Genomic DNA, 17,942 nt, shown 5'->3' with positions numbered 1-17,942 from the left:
TGGGAAAACCCAGACAGAACAGACAACATTGCAGTTTATAGGGTCAGCATATTGCCCCCAACAATCTGGTTCTTCATTTTGCTTCAATCATTCTCTATGGATCTGGAATATACCAGTTTTTGTTTGTATAAGATAGGAAGTGGAATAATTCTTACAATCTAAGAATAAAAGGAGTCCTTCTCTCTCTCTCTCTCTCTCTCTCTCTCTCTCTCTCTCTCTCACTCACTCACTCTGTGTGTGTGTGTGTCTGTCTCTGTCTCTGTTTGTCTGTATGTATGTCTCTCTGTGTGTCTGTCTTTCTGTCTGTCTGTCTGCCTGTCTCTCTGTGTGTCTGTCTCTCTCTGTCTCTGTCTGTATGTATGTCTCTCTGTGTGTCTGTCTTTCTTTCTGTCTGTCTGTCTCTTTGTCTGTCTCTCTGTCTCTCTGTGTGTGTATCTCTCTCTCCTCTCTGTCCTTTTCTCTCTGTTTCTGTCTGTCTCTCTGTTTCTCTCTGTGTATCTCTGTCTGTCTGTCTCTCTCTGTATCTCTGTACCTCTATCTGTCTTTCTGTCTGTCTGTCTGTCTCTGTGTGTGTGTGTGTGTGTGTGTCTGTATCTATCTCTGTCTTTCTGTCTGTCTGTTTCTTTCTCTCTGTCTCTGTCTCTCTGTGTCTCTCTGTGCCTCTCTCTGTCTCTGTATCTCTCTGTGTGCGTCTCTATCTCTGTCTTTCTGTCTCTCAGTCTCTCTCTCCCTCTTTCTTCTTTCCACAAATGACCCATAACAAAGGCATGGAGGGGATCACTGCATACTGCCTTTTGATTAGCAATGCTAGCAGGAGCTTTCTGAACGTGCACATAGACCCACTGCCCCTGCAAACCATCTGGGTGATTAAAATGTTCCAAAGGAATTGCAAACAACAGAGACCTGAGGATTGAGAGGTTACGAGAGTGAACGGAAGCTGGGAATATAATGAGTGTAATTCATTAAAATCTCATCCTTTTTGTATGCACGCGCTGCCCAATCCTATCTCTTTAGTAGCAACAGAGGTCTCGTTAGTTTCATTTTAGATAGCAAGGTTTTACAGCTCGTCTGTGCTCATTCATTGTGTCCAAAACTTTTCAACACTGGTACATAGTTAATAGAGTAAGAGTCTAGTAAATGAGCATTTTGATCTCTGAAAAGCAGGCCAAATTTTATGGTGTATTTAATGTGTTAGGACTGCAGCTAAACAACTGTTACTAATGGACAAAAAATACAGCTGATCCTATTAAGGATACAGTTAAGCTAACAGTTTACCCATCTTGGCTTGACTTGAAGGTTTAAGAGCAGACATGGGTGGGGCACCAACAAGGAATCCTAAAGTGAAATGTAGACTGGGAAGATAAACAAAACCATCACAAAAATTTCTAGAAAATTAAAAGTTAAGTTCAAGCCAAGGTAGAGTGCTTCCGCCTCAGCAGATGGCAGTACCTGAACAGCTTTGGAAACTAAAGCAAATTCAAACCCTGGTTAATTCTGTGTAACTCCCAGGACGATAGGCAAAAGAGGAATTTAAATAAAATAAAACATGTAGAGGGAAGCAACTGCTTACCGTTGCCAAGAAAATCACATGAATGTGAATACCAGAAATCCAACACAACTGGAAGTTATTTCTGTTTCAAGCAACCAAAAACATCCACTATATGAAAAATGAAGTGAATGTAGACATAACATATAAAACCCTCCACTTAAAATTCTATTTATAACAGTATAATCTATTGAACATCTTGACCATATGCAGAGTCTTCCCCACATCCCAATTATAGGGCCAAAGCAAGAGAAAGACATCCAGGGAATTCACATTTGCATGAATACATTGTTTTTTTAAAAAATAAGGGTAATCCAATCTGGATCAGGATTAGTGATGGGCGAACTGAACCAGCACAATTTGGGTCCGTACTGAATTTTGCAGTGTTCGGTATGCCGAACACGAAATTTTTCCAAACTTTGGGCAAAGTTCGGGGTTCTGTTCAGCGTTCAGAGCTTTGACGTCATCGGCAGGTTTCTAAGGACGCCAAGGTGATCACTTCCTGGATTCCATGGAATCCAGGAGGTGATCACCTTGGCGTCCTTAGCAACCTGCTGGTGACATCAAAGCTCCGCCCCTGGAATCTCTTCGTGGGAGGGATTCCCCAGCTCCTTCAAAGGGAGGTCTTCACGTAAAAATAAACATTGTTATTTTTACGTGAAAGGATGCTACAGCGGCGCTGCAAGCAAAGGGCGGTCCTTTCATGCAAAAATAAACATGTGGAATCCAGGAAGTGATCACCTTGGCATCCTTAGCAACCTGCCGGTGATGTCAAAGCTCCACCCCCGGAATCACTTCATGGGAGGGATTCCCCGTTCGGGTTCGAGTTCGGGTTCGGTTCAGATTCGGCTGAATTTTGCGTAAAATTCGGCCGAACTTGCCGAACCCGAACACCGTTGGGTTCGCCCATCACTAATCAGGATCCCAGAGTTTAAGCCTTTGGGCCTGAATATATTTTAACTATGATTAACTATCTTTGCCTGCTAATTTCCTGAGTGTCAACTCATTTAGTAGGTCCAATATCTGACCAATCTGAAGCCTCAGTCTGAAAAAGAAGAAATGCAGCGTGACATGTCTATCACCCTTTATTGGCCAATAAAGAATCCTATCCTATTCTACACTGCCCTGTTTTGCCCTTTCATTAGGGTCACTATCTTTTTCTGCCGTCAATCTTCTATGTTTCTATGTTTCTTATACTGTTCTTGTGGATACTCAAGTAGCCTAGTTGTAAAAAAACCTCCAACACAGCAGTGTAACCCTTTTCATAGTGTGAAAGGAAGGAAACAGCTGCTAGAGGCAGATCAAGCTGCTTTAGAGGTACATTAGCAAGGGACAGTGAAACAGTTAGCAATTCTGTTGTGGAAGATTGGGCATCATCAACAGAGTGTATACCTGAATTCTTGTCACTGAGTATGAAAGTTTTGAGAGGTGGAGAAGTTATATTAATGAAACTAGTACTGTTTTGTGGTTTTGAATTCTCACAATTAGCTATGAGTTATAATTTATGTTAGAATTCTCTTGCTTCTCATCTCAGTTGGATAACTATAATTTCAGTGCTGCATATAGCATATCACTTCGTTAAACAGTGTATCGGGGTGCGTTCTACTTATCTTCCCTATCAGTTCGCATCGCGTCAGAAGTGGCCACATCATGTCATGCAAATGACTCTCTGCAAGCCACTTTCAAGGACCAGTGACTGAAGGACCAGTTTGGGGGCATGGCCAGCTATCCATCACTGTGGTTCAGCAAACAGGGACAAATTTCCACCACCAATACAGGCAAACTGATCCGAACCAGCAGTGCAGTGTATGTGATAGTAGTCAACAACTCTTTCAGTACCAATAACTAATGATGTCTTCCTACTGCTTCTCAATCTCAGATAGAAATTCACATGTTTGTCATTTGTGGATGCAATTGTATATGTATAATGTACATATTGGATTCTTACACTAATCTATTTCTCTAGAATTTTCTTTGTTTATTAATCATGTTACACAGAAACTGATGATGCTATATTTCAGCTGCTTTCCTTCATTCAAACGGAAGCATATTTTGTGTATTAAATGTAGTAAATTTCTAGTGAACCACATTATTTGCTTCTTTTTTGTCCACAGGAAAATTTGCAGAAATTGGTACATATAGAGCACAGTGTCAAGGGACAGAGCAACCTTCTACAACCAGGAAGAGTAAGTTCTCTTTTTGATTAACAGTATTATACAGTATAAATATTTGAAGTTCAGTCCAGTAAATGTTGAGTTCAGTAGATCTGATATCCTTGATTATTTGCCAACATTCGCAACCCTTCAAATTTTAGGGTTTCATTAAGCCATTTTTCTTTAATTTAAAAGGCAATTAATGAGTGCCAAGAGTTGCACCTGTATTCAGGAAGGGCTACCAAATTTTTTTACTACTACACTGTGGGCATGGCTTATGCAGGACACCCTGCATTTTCTTTCAACATCTTTCAGTGCAAATTGGGAGCTCTGGGGTGAAGCTCCATTTTCGCTACCCCACTGCATTCCCCCCGTCTGGGCAGCAACCCACCCCTGTCTGTATTCCAATTCAAATGTTGAACTACTGAATTTAAAGGAAAATATATATACAGTATATATTTGTGCTTCTGTTTTCTTTCTCAGATATTTCTGAAAGAAGGGACATTAATGAAAGTGTCAGGGAAAAATAGGCATCCTCGACATTTATTCTTGGTAAGATTTTATTTTTACTCTCAGATGTTTGTGAATGAATCTTTGCAAATAAGGCTGGCAGTCAGCAATGTATTTCCTGGGGAATAAATGACACTGGACACAGTGGGACTTTCTTATAAATAAACAGAATTCTAACTTAATGTTGCAGCAATATAAATGCTAGTTTGGACATTATTCCCCAAAACTTTAATACATATTTATTTACTTACTTAATGAGTTAATAGGCTGCTTATTTTATGTACAGGGGTGGAGCAGTGGCTCAGTTGTTAAAAGGCTGGGTTTATAGGCTGGAAAACAGGCAGCCTAGGTTTGAGTCCTGAGCACGTTGTAATGGGGACAGCTTTTGTTCCTTGACCCTGTCAGTACAAAAGCATGCAAATGCGAGTAGAAAAAATAGGTATCACTTCTATGGGAAGTTAAGGATACTCCACTATGCCATGCTGGCCACATGACCATGGGAATGTATATCTTCAGACAGCGCTGGCTCAAAGGCCTTGAAATAGAGATGAGTCCTGCCCCCTACAATTGGCAACAACTAGCGGAATAAAATCTGCAGGGATTCCTCTACATTTTACATTCTACCAATCACATATACAGTATATGACTGAGCGAAGAACAATCAAAAGAGGATTTATGTAGTTTTAGTGCATGATATGACTGTATGTATGTTTTTTATATTGGGGTTCCTTGTTTTTAGATTTTTTAAATATACAATTGCTATTTTAGATTTTAAATGATTAGATTTGCCAATACATATTGTTTTTTTATCACTGTTGTGAGCCGCCCTGAGTCTGCGGAGAGGGGCAGCATACAAATCTAATAAATAATAATAATAGTAATAATAATAATAATAATAATAATAATAATAATAATAAATATTGAGATTTCTTTTGCAAAAGCAACAAAAACAAAAATAACACCCAAGAGCTCTCATAAAACACTCAAATTAACCATGAAACATGTTCTCCCATGCTATCAGGTCCTCAGATTCAATAGCAAAGCCATGTCTTGTAAAAGGCCAGCAGACTTAAAGAAAGTCTAATTTCTGAGGGGCGGAGGGGAAGAAATAGTCCAGAGATATGATATTTCTACATATATGACCAAAGAAGATTTAAACTATACAGTACAGTTTTTCAGTCTAAAATTGTATTTACCTTGCTGACTTAAATCATATTGCTGACTCATATTCACCTAGTAACTGATCAGTTACAATTCCATATGTGTTGTTATAAGTCATGTGTTCCCTATCCTATATCCAATATATTGATTTACTTCTCCAAAATGGGGGGAAATTGTATTTGTGTTTACAGGTAGTCCTAGTTTAACAATGGTAATTGGGACCAGAATTTCCACCATTAAGTGTGAGTGCCTCTGGCAATGATAGATTCTGAGGAGGGTGAGCCAGGCCCCTCTAGATATCCTGGGCCAGTGGGGTTGCCAGCTGATGCAGAGAGTGAAAGTGATGGGGAAATAGACCTGGATGAGCCCAAGGAAGCACCAGGGGTGGCAGATATGTCAATGGGGGATTGGTCCGAGGCAGAGGCTGAAGAGGACATTAGAGTGGAAGAGCCACTCTTAGAGGGTAGGTTCAGGAGGTTACAAAGCAGACAACAGCACTTGTATGGTAAAAGGAAGTAATGTGTAGGTTTAACTCTAGGGAATTGCTGACCCCTCCTAGCAGGTATAAAAGGAAAGGATTATGGGAAGTTTTGGGTGGAGTTTCAATGTTGATTTCACGTACGATGTGTTATATCTGGGGTTCCAGAAAATGCTTCCAGAACATACCTGATTTTTGCTCTGTAAATTTCTGCCTGCCTACTTGACTGTGGTGAGCTGAATTATTTACCCTGTGACTCATTGCCTGTTTTATTTTGCTGGAATGACAATTAGCTCTGAAGCTGGTGTCTTTCTTGAAAGCTTATCTGCTAGCTTCGCAGAAGATTACTCTATTCCATGAACTTTCAAAGACTGAATTCTGCTGTTAATGTTGCTTTTTCAAATACATAGTATAATTCAAAGCTTAAATCAAGGGTTTTAGCCATTTGTTTCGATCTGAAAAGTCTGGGCTAGAACATTGAGAAACGCAGTTGTAAAGCATGATGTGATTGCACTGCTTAGCAATAGTAGTTCCAGAAGTTCCCAGTTATTGTCATTAAGCAAGGATCACATGGGTCATGTGACTTCAGGTGACCGTGATGTCCATTTTCCTGCGGGCTTCCCCATTTGCTCATGACAAGCTAGCCAGGGAAGGATGGAAAAATCATGATCACCTCACCATGACACACTGCAACACTTGGAACTCCAAGGAGTGTTCTTAAGTACAGTTAACGGTGTTGCAAGTTTGAACAGCTACTGAACATATGGCCATTAACTGAGGTCTACCTGTATTACATTTACTGTCTTATTTGAAGCCTATTTTTAGTCTATCAAGATAGTTTTGAATGTTATTTTTGAATGCTAGTTCTTAAGTAGATTGTTAGCTACCTATTTAATTTTGTGTTGCCTGAAAATTTGATACCTTCATTTAAAAGATTAAAAGCAAGTCCGCTTGATACCTCCCTCAATTTGATGAGGATCAATAGATGACTATCTTTTTGAGCATGGTTTTCAAACTAGCTACATATCTATTCAATAGATGTACCATTCAGTTCAGACTTAATTATCAATTAAAATGTGAAGATATATTGCCTCGGAAGCCGAGTAAAGACGCTGAGACATTGTATGGATTAAATATAGGGTCATTTTACTAAATTAACATAAATTTAAATAATGTAACTTTAAATACGTAAATTGAAATATTTATATTCAACCATAACAAAGGACCTGCAGAGGCCAAAAACTAACGGGGCGGAAATTCCTGCCAGAACCTTCCTTGGCAACATTGGGCATAACTCCTTGCTGAACCAGGTGAAGGTAGCCACCTTCACCTGGATCAGAACCACGCCCCTTGGCGCATGGGAGGAGCTCACCCTCCAATCCCCCAAGGGAAATTGGATCTGGTGAGTCCCGTGGGCATCCTCTCTCCAATCCCCAACGTTGTTCTAACCTCTAGTTCCTGGAGAGAGGCAGTCCATCACCTTTTTAAAAGATGCCCAAAGGAGCATGCGCAGTCGCTTCTACTGCCCATTTCCACCCCTAACCTGCCAACCCCAGTGACCAAAGGGAGGCCTAAATCTAAAAACTATGTGCACCACACCCCCTAACCATTCCATCCTTACCGTCAGTGTGGAATAGGCGAAAAAACGGCTGCTGCTAAAGTGGAGGCCGCAAAAAATTCCTATTCGGCCCATAAGCAACCTCTTTTAGACACACTGTTGATAGCGGAAGGGGGGCGGGTGTTCGCTTCAGGAATTTCCAGAGCAAGGAGGAGGTCCTGCTCGGATCTCCCTTAAATAGGGCGATCTAGAACCTCCCCCTGGCCGAGCAAGCAGCGCGCCTGCTTGGTGTGCTGCCAAAAGCCGAGCTTCCGATTTCGCCAGAAACCGGAATTTCGGGGCTCAACGGAGCCGGCTGTAGCGTCGCCCTGTCCGGGGGCAATTTCAGCCGGCGGCAATTTCAGCCGGTGGTTTAAGCCGCCAGCTGTGCATTTATGTCTACATCATTCCCATAGTCTACTAAGTAAGTTATCCAATGGAAAACTGAGATAAGATTAGTTCTTAACCAATACATGCTGAATTGTAAAAATCATTACCTTGTTTTCAATGTTATTATGGTTCAAATACTTTAGTATTTCCTCTTTCAAGGAATTTAACTAAATTTGGATGCAAATTTATTTTTTTCTATGCACTTCATTCCAAAGCAGGTCCAATTATATTAATGACAGGAGGTCTCAAAGCATTCCTTTTTTCAGTTAGTAAATGGCTTCAGATACCAACTGCAATAGCAAAGTAGTGGGTTTCCTGAAGCATTGAAATAGCACCTACAGATATACAGTAATGTAGTTTCAGTTTCAATTATGCTTTCCTAGTTTTTTGTTGTTCAAATTGCAGAGACAAAGTCGTTGCTATAAGCTGTGTGCGTTAAAATAAAGGGAAAGCCATTTCTGAATGAAACATGAATTTAGATTGTGCTGCAGTCAAAATTAGACTGGCTGTTCACTGCAGGGGGGGAAATAATTATCTCTTGGCAATTGGAAATATTGCAAAAGCAAGTTCTTACGGGATTTTAATGGCACATGAATAAATATATACCAGTGACACCCTTTCCTGTTTTTCATTTCTTCTGCCAAAAATGAATACTGTAATACAGTCAGGCATCTCTACTGCTATGAAGTAAAATTTGGAGTAACAATGAAAGCTAATGATTTGGATCATCAGAAATTAAACAGCCTGTGTGGTCTCATACTTAGGACTGTGTTTACAAGTTTCAGGTAACAAAACTCCTGAAAAACATAGTTGGTTGATCCAGAAGACAATTGTAAAAGGTGCCATGATAGGATTATGTAATGTGGATATTAGTTCCTACCATATCTAATAATTAAAACAATTTGCATAAAATATAAATGCCCATGTTGCACAGCTGCAGAATAAATAGCAGTACATTTGGTATGGTACTAAAATAGAATGCATAAATGGGCTTCCCTGGAAAGAATAGCCATTATTTATTAATTCAGCTTCTATGCTGCCCATTCCCAATGGAGTGTTGTGTTTGTATTGAGACTGTTGTTGAGTTTGTAGGAATCATGATAAAAATCAGTGCATATTTTGGAAAGTTAGACCTTCATGTAACATACATCACAGAATGTATTTTGGAAACTTTTTTTTTAATAGGGATGTTTATATAGAAGTGATATGGGTTGGGGTAATCACATATTTCTTAAAATAGTTTAAAAGTAAATAAAAATAGTTTGAAAAGTGAAATCTTCAGCAATAGATTTTACCTGTATTCAATATGATAACAGCCACAGTGTCTAATTTAGAAACATAGAACCATAGAAGATTGACGGCAGAAAAAGATCTCACAGTCCATCTAGTCTGCCCTTGTACTATTTCCTGTATTTTATCTTAGGATGGATAGATGTTTATCCCAGGCATGTTTAAATTCAGTTACTGTGGATTTACCAACCAACCACATCTGCTGGAAGTTTGCTCCAAGCATCTACTACTCTTTCTGTAAAATAATAATTTCTCACGTTACTTCTGATCTTTCCCCCAACTAACCTCAGATTGTGTCCCCTTGTTCTTGTGTTCACTTTCCTATTAAAAACACTTCTCTCCTGAAAGAGAAGTCACAAAGAGTCTAATTTAAGTTTTAACTGAGATAGATCCATGATGGTGAACCTATGGCATATGTGCCACAGGTGGTACACAGTGCACTCTCTGCGGGCACATGAGCTGTTGCCCTAGCTCACCTCTGCTATGCAAGCACATGGGCCTCCCACTAGTTTTGGGATTTCTGCCATGCATGCATGGGGCAGGGGGCATGCATAAGATGCGCACACATGCATGGTGATAGGGTGCAGGTAGGGGTCATGCACATATGTGGGGGGCACATGTAGGCAGATCGCATGCACACAGGAGTCACATACGCATTGTATTATGGGTGTGCACCAGTGAAGGGTTGCAAAAAATTTCACTACCACACTGTGAGCGTGGTTAATTTTGTGAGTGTGGCTTGCCGGCCATGTGACCAGGTGGGATTGGCTTGACGATCATGTAACCGGGAGATAGCTTAAAGGTCATGTGACTGGCTTAAAGGTGACATCACTCACATCAAGGGTTTGGGTCAGGGTTAGGGTGCCTGGCCTCTCCTCGCCTCAAAGAGATACAATTTCCCTATCTATTTACTATTACCGAACATCCAAAATATACTAGTTAATTCTATGTATATATATGTACATATATATATACATATATATACATGCCATATGTGTACATACATATTACACACAGGCACACAAAAATATACATAATCTACTATATAAGCTGTATGTGTATGTACACACACACTTCTTCTAAAATTATACACATCTAAGCTCATTTACTGAGATAGGAACTAGGCCCAGAAGGGGGGGAAAAGAAAAAAATTCAAAATTTTTCTACCAGTTCTACATACTTGACCATGCCTGTAGAAACCCCTTACTGGTGTGCACACATAAGTGTACTTTCGGCACTCGGGCTGAAAATGTTAGCCATCACTGACATCCATCATAGGAATTTGTCCTGAGCAACATTTAAATAATCAAAAGGGCGTATATTCCCCTTCTGGCCTTATGTATACTTACTCTGAAGTAAGCCCTATTGAACTTGCAAACTGCAATGCAAACCTCTAAAAACAAATATAATTGTCTATTTATTTATTATCTATTCAGCAACTGTAGATTTCTGCACATTGTTTTTTATTTGTTGATAAATTAGAGGGAACAATTGGAAAAAATTGACAATTCTGGACCAGGCCAAGACCAAAATGCCAGGGAATTTCTAGAACCCTGGCACTCTGACAAATCAGCCATCAATAGTCAGATAAACATTTTAACATCACTAGAGTATGTAAGAGATGATCAACCAGCCCCAAAGAGAAAAAGACTCAAGCACCTCTCCACCAGAAATCAGTACTCAGGTCAACATAGATTAACTCCAAAGTTAACTCAGACTAACAATCAAGTAAGCAATGCCCCAATCAAGAAACTGCCAAAGAACCATCAATAAACATCCTGACCAAAGAATTTCTAAGACACCACCCATCCCCAGCCACACAGACAGGCAAGACACCAGAATATAAACTGACATCAAACAGCACTTCTTACTAACACTGATGATGTTACCTAAGGTAGTTAGTGTAATGAAACATACAAGAAAACAAGCAAGCTCAGAGAGCACCAAGGACCTCTCAATCAAAATAAATTCTGCATTCAAATAGTATATTAATGTTGACAGTATTTAACAAACAAACAAGTACCTTTAGATAAACACACACACACCCCACACCCAGGATAACTCTTACATTTTCTGTTTAGATAGGATTTCAGGTTGATATTGAAAAGAAAGATTGCCGGATATCTGTCCATGACTACTTCGGCTTTAACCACAACAACACAGGAACACACAATGGATACAAACTTAAAGTGAACCGTTCCAAACTTGATTGAAAAAAATACGACTTCTACAACAGAGTGGTCTATGCCTGGAATGCTCTACCCAACTCTGTGGTTTCTTCCCCAAAACTTTAACTTTAGATTGCCTACTGTAGAGCCTCATTCCTCATTCCAACGTGCCTAACAACCCTGTACTAATGTTCCCTTTTATTCATATTCATTTCATGTATTCAAATCATGTTTATACCTATATATGTTATCTAATACTTCTTGACAAAATAAAATAAAATAAAATGCTGTGGAGAGAGACTGCCTGAGCCAGGGGAGGTATCAAGCATGGATTAAGGTAGAATATTTATGGAGACAGAAGAGAGCAAGGAGCAATTCCCCTTGAATGCAGCCTGGGAAGATTTCTGTGAAAGTAACTAATAGAACTCCTCGTGTATATATCTTGTGGTTCACGCACAACAGGTGTATTCTTGATATCCCATATATAGGGTACTGCTGGTTAGCAGTTACAGCATGGATCTAAATAAGTTCATAGTCTAACTGGGTATGAAGCAATTTAATTTAGTTTTAAGCATTGTACAAAATAAGCTATTTATTTTCTGAAAACTTCAGGGTTGACTTTCAGCATCACCATCAATTAAAAAGAGACCCAAGGACTGAGCTGAACTTTTCCAGCTGCAAAAATTCAACAAAAATAAAGCAACACCAACAGAATAAAACCAAGTTGCAGCAAAGACATCTTGGTCAATTTGTTAGGAATGTACAGAAATGTGTTTAATGCTCTTGAAATAACATGGGAATGGTGCACAAAGACGAACACAATCTCTTCCATACAAATGTTTTATATAGATGCTCAATGCTGAGATGCCAATTTAGCAAGCTCATTCTCTTCCTGGCTAGCTCAACTGCATTAATTTGAATTTCCTGGTGGCTAGTCATGAACAGTGGTAGGACTTGAGACATTAGGTACATTTCCCTGAATGTGAAGACAAAACAGATGGGAAATCACTCTAACAGGCAATTAACAAACACAACCGTCATTAATGTTTAATAAATCCAAAGGATAATAATCATGGCTGCCATAGCAACAGTGCAATAGGGTAGCTCCCATTGTCATCACTAATGCAAAATATCTTGTGTTTTGTAGAACTTTTTAATGTTTTTTTTTCTTTGCAAACAACAAGCAGAATGTATAGCCAGGGCATAATGCAGTGCATGCTGGGGAAAGCCTGACAATCCTTCATGCAAACTAATTTTATGGGATGGCAGGGTGCCCTTCATTAGCTATCTCTCACGTGACCTGAATTGACCTCATACTAGGTGGCTGCATTAATAGGCAAAGAAAAGGGCATAGCCTTCCCAGTAATTAAGTAAACACTGCATATTCAAAGAAGGCTACAATCTCTAATTTTTATCTCTGTTTTCTACTGTGAAATCATCTCGTTTTAAAGGCTGAATTAATAACTGCATAAATCAAGACATTTTTGTGGCTTTGTAACAAAATTAACTTCTCTTGATAATCTTCCTGTGACGTTTCCTCCTAGAAAGCCACATTTAATCTTTTTTGTTATAACAACCAAGGGAAATTCATTTTCGTGATCTATTCTTTAATTGCTAAGAGTCAGGGGTTTTTTTCCCCCTCCCTTGACCTTGCCAATTCCCAATTTACGAGAAACTATTCTAGAGTTATCTTTGTAGAGGTGTGCTTGGTACTTGCAGTACTGGAATCAATATAAAGCCACAAGGCAGGGTCAGATACTGTGATTATTAAATTAATATTGGTAGGAGGGGTAATTTACAAAGGAATACATAAATGTGACATAAACTTCCTTGAGAAGCTTTTGGTAATTTTTTAATATAGAAAATCTGCTGACCTAGAAAAAAAAATTTTCTGGGACAATAATAAGTAAAGAATAGTAAGTAAGAGACAATGGAGCTAAATAAAGTAAATACAGACAAAAATTCAGACCACATCTAGTAGTACTACTAATAGAGACAGTGTTCATATATACCTGTCAAGTATAAGATGAAGCTCCATGTGGCTTTATGATAGGAAGAGCCCTCATCCAGTTCAACAGCCTACTAATAATTGCAATAGACTGTTTATCTCAATCAATGATTTTGGGTGGCTTACAATTCAAAAATATTTAGCCAGTCATTGAGATTCTCTGCTTCGTCTAGTGAGGAGGGTTGATTCTCATAAGCTGACCCTCTTCATGGTACTTATCCACAATTTGGAATGCTGAGAGAATAATTCATTTTCTTCCTCTCATCTCTTACAAATCAATGTTGCTTTATATTGTTTTAAGGATCTAAGTTATATATATTTTATTGTTACTTTTATTGTATACTTCTTTGAAATGCTTTGGCAAAAGGAGGGCTATATATGGGCTAAATAAGATAAACAAACAAGGGATTTTATGTTAATCCAATTTATAATCAATCCAAAACAAAATAATCACATCTTAATATTTCTATGCTTCTAAGACATAACTAGAATAATAATGGCTCTATTTGTCTGACTGTCTGTCCGTCCGTCCGTCCATCCATCCATCCATCCATCCATCCATCCATCCATCCATCTATTTATTTATCTATCATCCATCTATCCATCTATCATCCATCCATCCATCCATCCATTTATCTACCTACCTACCTACCCACCTTTCCATCTACCCTGTTTCCCCGAAAATAAGTCACCCCTGAAAGTAAGACATAGGAGAGGTTTTGTAGAATTGCCTAATATAAGACATCCCCCGAAAGTAAGACGTAGGAGACGTTTCGTTTCACAGCATTCCAGAACAGAACATATATAACACTGCTGTCCATAAATTGCATCCCAAAATGCTGCATCAATCAGATTTAAAACACATCCAATATGGTAGTAGTACATAATGGTACGGTGGTAGTAAGAAATTCTTGATAGGATTCATAGTTTGTCTGGTTTTGCTGGTTTGTGATGAGAACTACTGTACAGTATATAATAAATGTTCATTTTTTTTGTTCAGCAATAAATGTGAATTCTTCTTCACTGAAAAAAAAATAAGACAGCCCCTGAAAATAAGTCCTAGCACATCTTTGGGAGCAAAAATTAATATAAGACACTGTCTTATTTTCGGGGAAACAGGGTATCTATCATCTATCCCAAATCAAATTTGTTAGTCACTACATTCTATACAATTCTATGTCTCAGTCCATTTTATTAAATAGGCATGTATTGGTTTGAGCTTTGCCATTATTGCCATGTTGCCATTTCTAAGAAACAGTCTGAGACAAGAGTTTCACTAAGGCCTGCATCAGCATGGACTTGTTTCATGATGAAATATAATTGATTTTATTTTTTTCTTCATACAGATGAATGATGTCCTGCTGTATACATATCCCCAGAAGGATGGCAAATATCGCCTTAAAAACACGTTGGCTGTGTCGGGCATGAAGGTAATGTACCAATAAAGGAGAATATGTGTAGCTCAGGGTTGAAATGAGAGGTTCTTGGTACTCTCCGAGCTTTGGTTGTTTTCTTGCAGATACCTAAACAAGGTAACTTCATAATTGCAATGATGAAGTTTCCTAGTTTGGATAATGAAATGTCTGCAAGAAAACAAGCAAGCTCAGAGAGCACCAAGGAACCCTCTGAAGGTATTCACCCTTTTTAAAAATGTGCTTTTATATTTTGTTCATCTAAAACTTCTTTGTTTTGAATAAAACTAAAGTAAAATGGAATGCATATACTGTCCAATCAGGATTTCTTTCTTCCTTTATCCATAACTACTAGGATTTGCTAATACTACAGGACAGTGGTGGCGAACCTTTTTTTTCTCAGGTGCCGAAAGAGTGTGGGCACATGTTATCATGCATGCGTGAGTGCCCACACCCATAATTCAATGCCTGGGTAGGGAAAAAACAGTTTCTTCCATCCCCCGGAGGCCCTCTGGAGGCTGGAAATGGCCTGTTTCCCAACTTCTGGTGAGCCCAGTAGGCTCGGGTTTCGCCCTCCCCAGGCTCCAAAGGCTTCCTCCTCCATCCCCCCAGAGGCTCTCTGGAAGCCAAAAACACCCTCCCAGAGCCTCTGTGCAAACCAAAAATTAGCCGGCCGGCACACACATGCACGTTGGAGCTGAGCTAGAGCATCAGTTCATGTGCCAACAGATATGGCTCCACGTGCCAGCTGCGGTACCCGTGCCATAGATTCGCCATCACTGCTATAGGAGAAAGAAACTTCACAGTCAATCACTGTGTAGTGAAGAGTTCTGTTGAATTTCAGAACACAAAATGCAGAACACAAAAAAACAATTAATTAAGAATTTTCAGGAACATTGTGATGATTAATCTTCTACTTTACTATTTATCTCCATGTGATTCACTATCTTTTTCACATTTTAAAAAATTTGATCAGATGTGGCAGCACAGAAATAGAAAACACGACCAAGCAATGCATAGTACCATTTCAGTGTAATTCATTACAGAGAGAGAGAGAGAGACACAGACAGACAGACAGACAGACAGACAGACAGACAGACAGACAGACATAGAGAGATAGAGAGATAGAGAGATAGAGAGATAGAGAGATAGAGAGATAGAGAGATAGAGATAGAGAGAGATAGCTTTTTCACAATCAGACTAAATGTGTCTGACTCAGGAGTGAAATCCAGCAGGTTCTGAGAGGTTCTGGAGAACCATTAGCGGAAATTTTGTGTTCTTTGGAGAACCAGCAAATGCACCCTCCGGCATGCGTGGAAGCAAAAAACCACGCCAAAACACAGGCGCACCCGCATCTCTGCACACAATTTTGCTACCTGCACAAGTGCAGTAGCATAATTGCACTGGTCTTCGCTAGGACTCAGAGCCACGGAGGCGAGCACATGTCACCGTTCCTTCTTAGCAGCCCACCTTTGCTCATAGGGCATGAAATAAACATTCACTTCTGCCTATAGTCCTTCAGGAGTTGCATGGCATAAAGGAAGGGAGGGAGGGAGAGAGAAAGAGAGAAAGAGAGAGAGAGAGAGAGAGAAAGAAAGAGAGAGAGAAAGAAAGAAAGAAAGAAAGAAAGAAAGAAAGAAAGAAAGAAAGAAAGAAAGATGCCTCCTTCCTTCAGACAAATGCCATTTCTTTTTTAGGTCAGCCGTCCAGCCACAAAAAAGGCTCAGAATGTACTGAAGATTGAATATGCTGAAAATTGCCTAACTCTATCTGCAAGGTAGGCTATGCTGCACTAGTAATTGTTTTTATTGAATTTGTGGGTCAACACATCGGTTCCCCAAGATCTCATTAATGTCTTGCTATATTTAAACCCCAATAATGCCCATGGTGTTCTATTGGATAACACTCAATGTTTGATCATAAAGTAAGCGTCCATTTTAACTGAAGAGCAATTTCAGATACAGCAATTTCTATGCTCCTCAGGTGCCAAAAGCACTTCACAAGTACTTAGACATAAAGAGAAGAGTAGAAAATCTATTTCTAATAGGCATATGGCCTGCTTCTTCATCTTTTGTAACTTTTTTTTTCCTGTCACGCTTTGCTCACTTTTCTCCTTATAAGTTTACTTGTCACATTGTGTCCCTGAGGTGATTGGAGGGGCTAATGAAATGAAATAATTAGCCAATTCTACTCGGTGGATTTAAATGCATTTTTATGGCACTTAAATGACAGAAGGAAGATTAAAAACTTTGCTGACAACTTAATGGGGTCCCTGTTTAAAAGGAGCCATCTTAATGAATTAACCATTATTAAAAATCAGAAAGAACATGCTGTTGAGGACAAAGAAAATCTTGCTGTGTTATTCTTCCACTTCGACCTGAAGGAAGATTGGGTGCCTATGCTTTTATTTTCTAACCACTTGCTTTATTTTACTTAAATAATCTAGACAGTAATGTCAATTATAGAAGCAGGAAACAAAACAATCCCCGTTGAATCCTTGCAGGTAATCCTCGATTTATGAGCATAATTGAACCCAAAATTTCTATTGCTAAGTGAGACATTTGTTAAGTAGCAAAAGTGGTCATAAGTCACTTTTCATTCTTTGGGCATTGAAAAGCATTGGATCTCAGGTTCTTAAGGGAGAAACTTGGATTGAGATCTGCCACAAGGCCTCCCGCATGCGTTAAGGCATTGATGGCGAATCTTTTTTCCCCTCAGGTGCCGAAAGTGTGTGTGCGCACGCTATCACCCATGTGAGAGTGCCCACACTCATAATTTAATACAGGCGGAGGGCAAAAATATCCTCCCTCATCCCTGTAGAGGCTCTCTAAAAGCCAGAAACAGCCCATTTCCCAATTTCCAGTGGACCTGGTAGGCCCATTTTTCACCCTCCACAAGCTCCAGAAACTTCTCCCCCCCACCCGAGGCCCTCTGGAGGCCGAAAACACCCACCAAAAGCCACGATGCGAGCTGAAAATCAGCTGGTTGGCAGGCATATGTGCTCTGGAATTGAGCTAGCGGCTAAACTTTAGCCAATACGTCTTTTCTGCTTTTTTCTGTCTGGCTGAGTAGCAATTTCCGCAGCCGCCTTTGCTTCTGAGCCAGGGGTAATGGCGCAAGTTCACAATAAGCCTGGCTGATGTCCCGCCTCCGAGAGCAATATACCCCATCGTGATTGGTTGGTTCATTCTGCTCCACACACAACACTGAAAAGTGCCATTCGTATCAA

At 39.5% G+C, this 17,942-nt stretch overlaps 1 protein-coding gene across 4 annotated transcripts in view; it reads left to right on the top strand.

Moving 5' to 3' along the window:
• FGD5 (FYVE, RhoGEF and PH domain containing 5) overlaps nt 1-17,942 on the top strand; it is a 171,998-nt gene that overhangs the window by 137,957 nt on the left and 16,099 nt on the right. For all 4 annotated transcript variants that reach the window (XM_070738319.1, XM_070738318.1, XM_070738320.1 and 1 more), the window contains exons 11-14: nt 3,661-3,732; nt 4,183-4,251; nt 14,648-14,731; nt 16,411-16,490. In XM_070738319.1, the coding sequence (XP_070594420.1) occupies nt 3,661-3,732; nt 4,183-4,251; nt 14,648-14,731; nt 16,411-16,490 (305 nt within the window). The remainder of the gene's footprint in view (nt 1-3,660; nt 3,733-4,182; nt 4,252-14,647; nt 14,732-16,410; nt 16,491-17,942) is intronic.

Source organism: Erythrolamprus reginae, chromosome 2, assembly GCF_031021105.1.
Source record: "Erythrolamprus reginae isolate rEryReg1 chromosome 2, rEryReg1.hap1, whole genome shotgun sequence".
In the NCBI taxonomy this organism is placed as follows: Eukaryota; Metazoa; Chordata; class Lepidosauria; order Squamata; family Dipsadidae; genus Erythrolamprus; species Erythrolamprus reginae.
The sequence above is the reverse complement of the archived record's forward strand: the minus strand, read 5'-3'. Positions and strand labels throughout refer to the sequence as shown.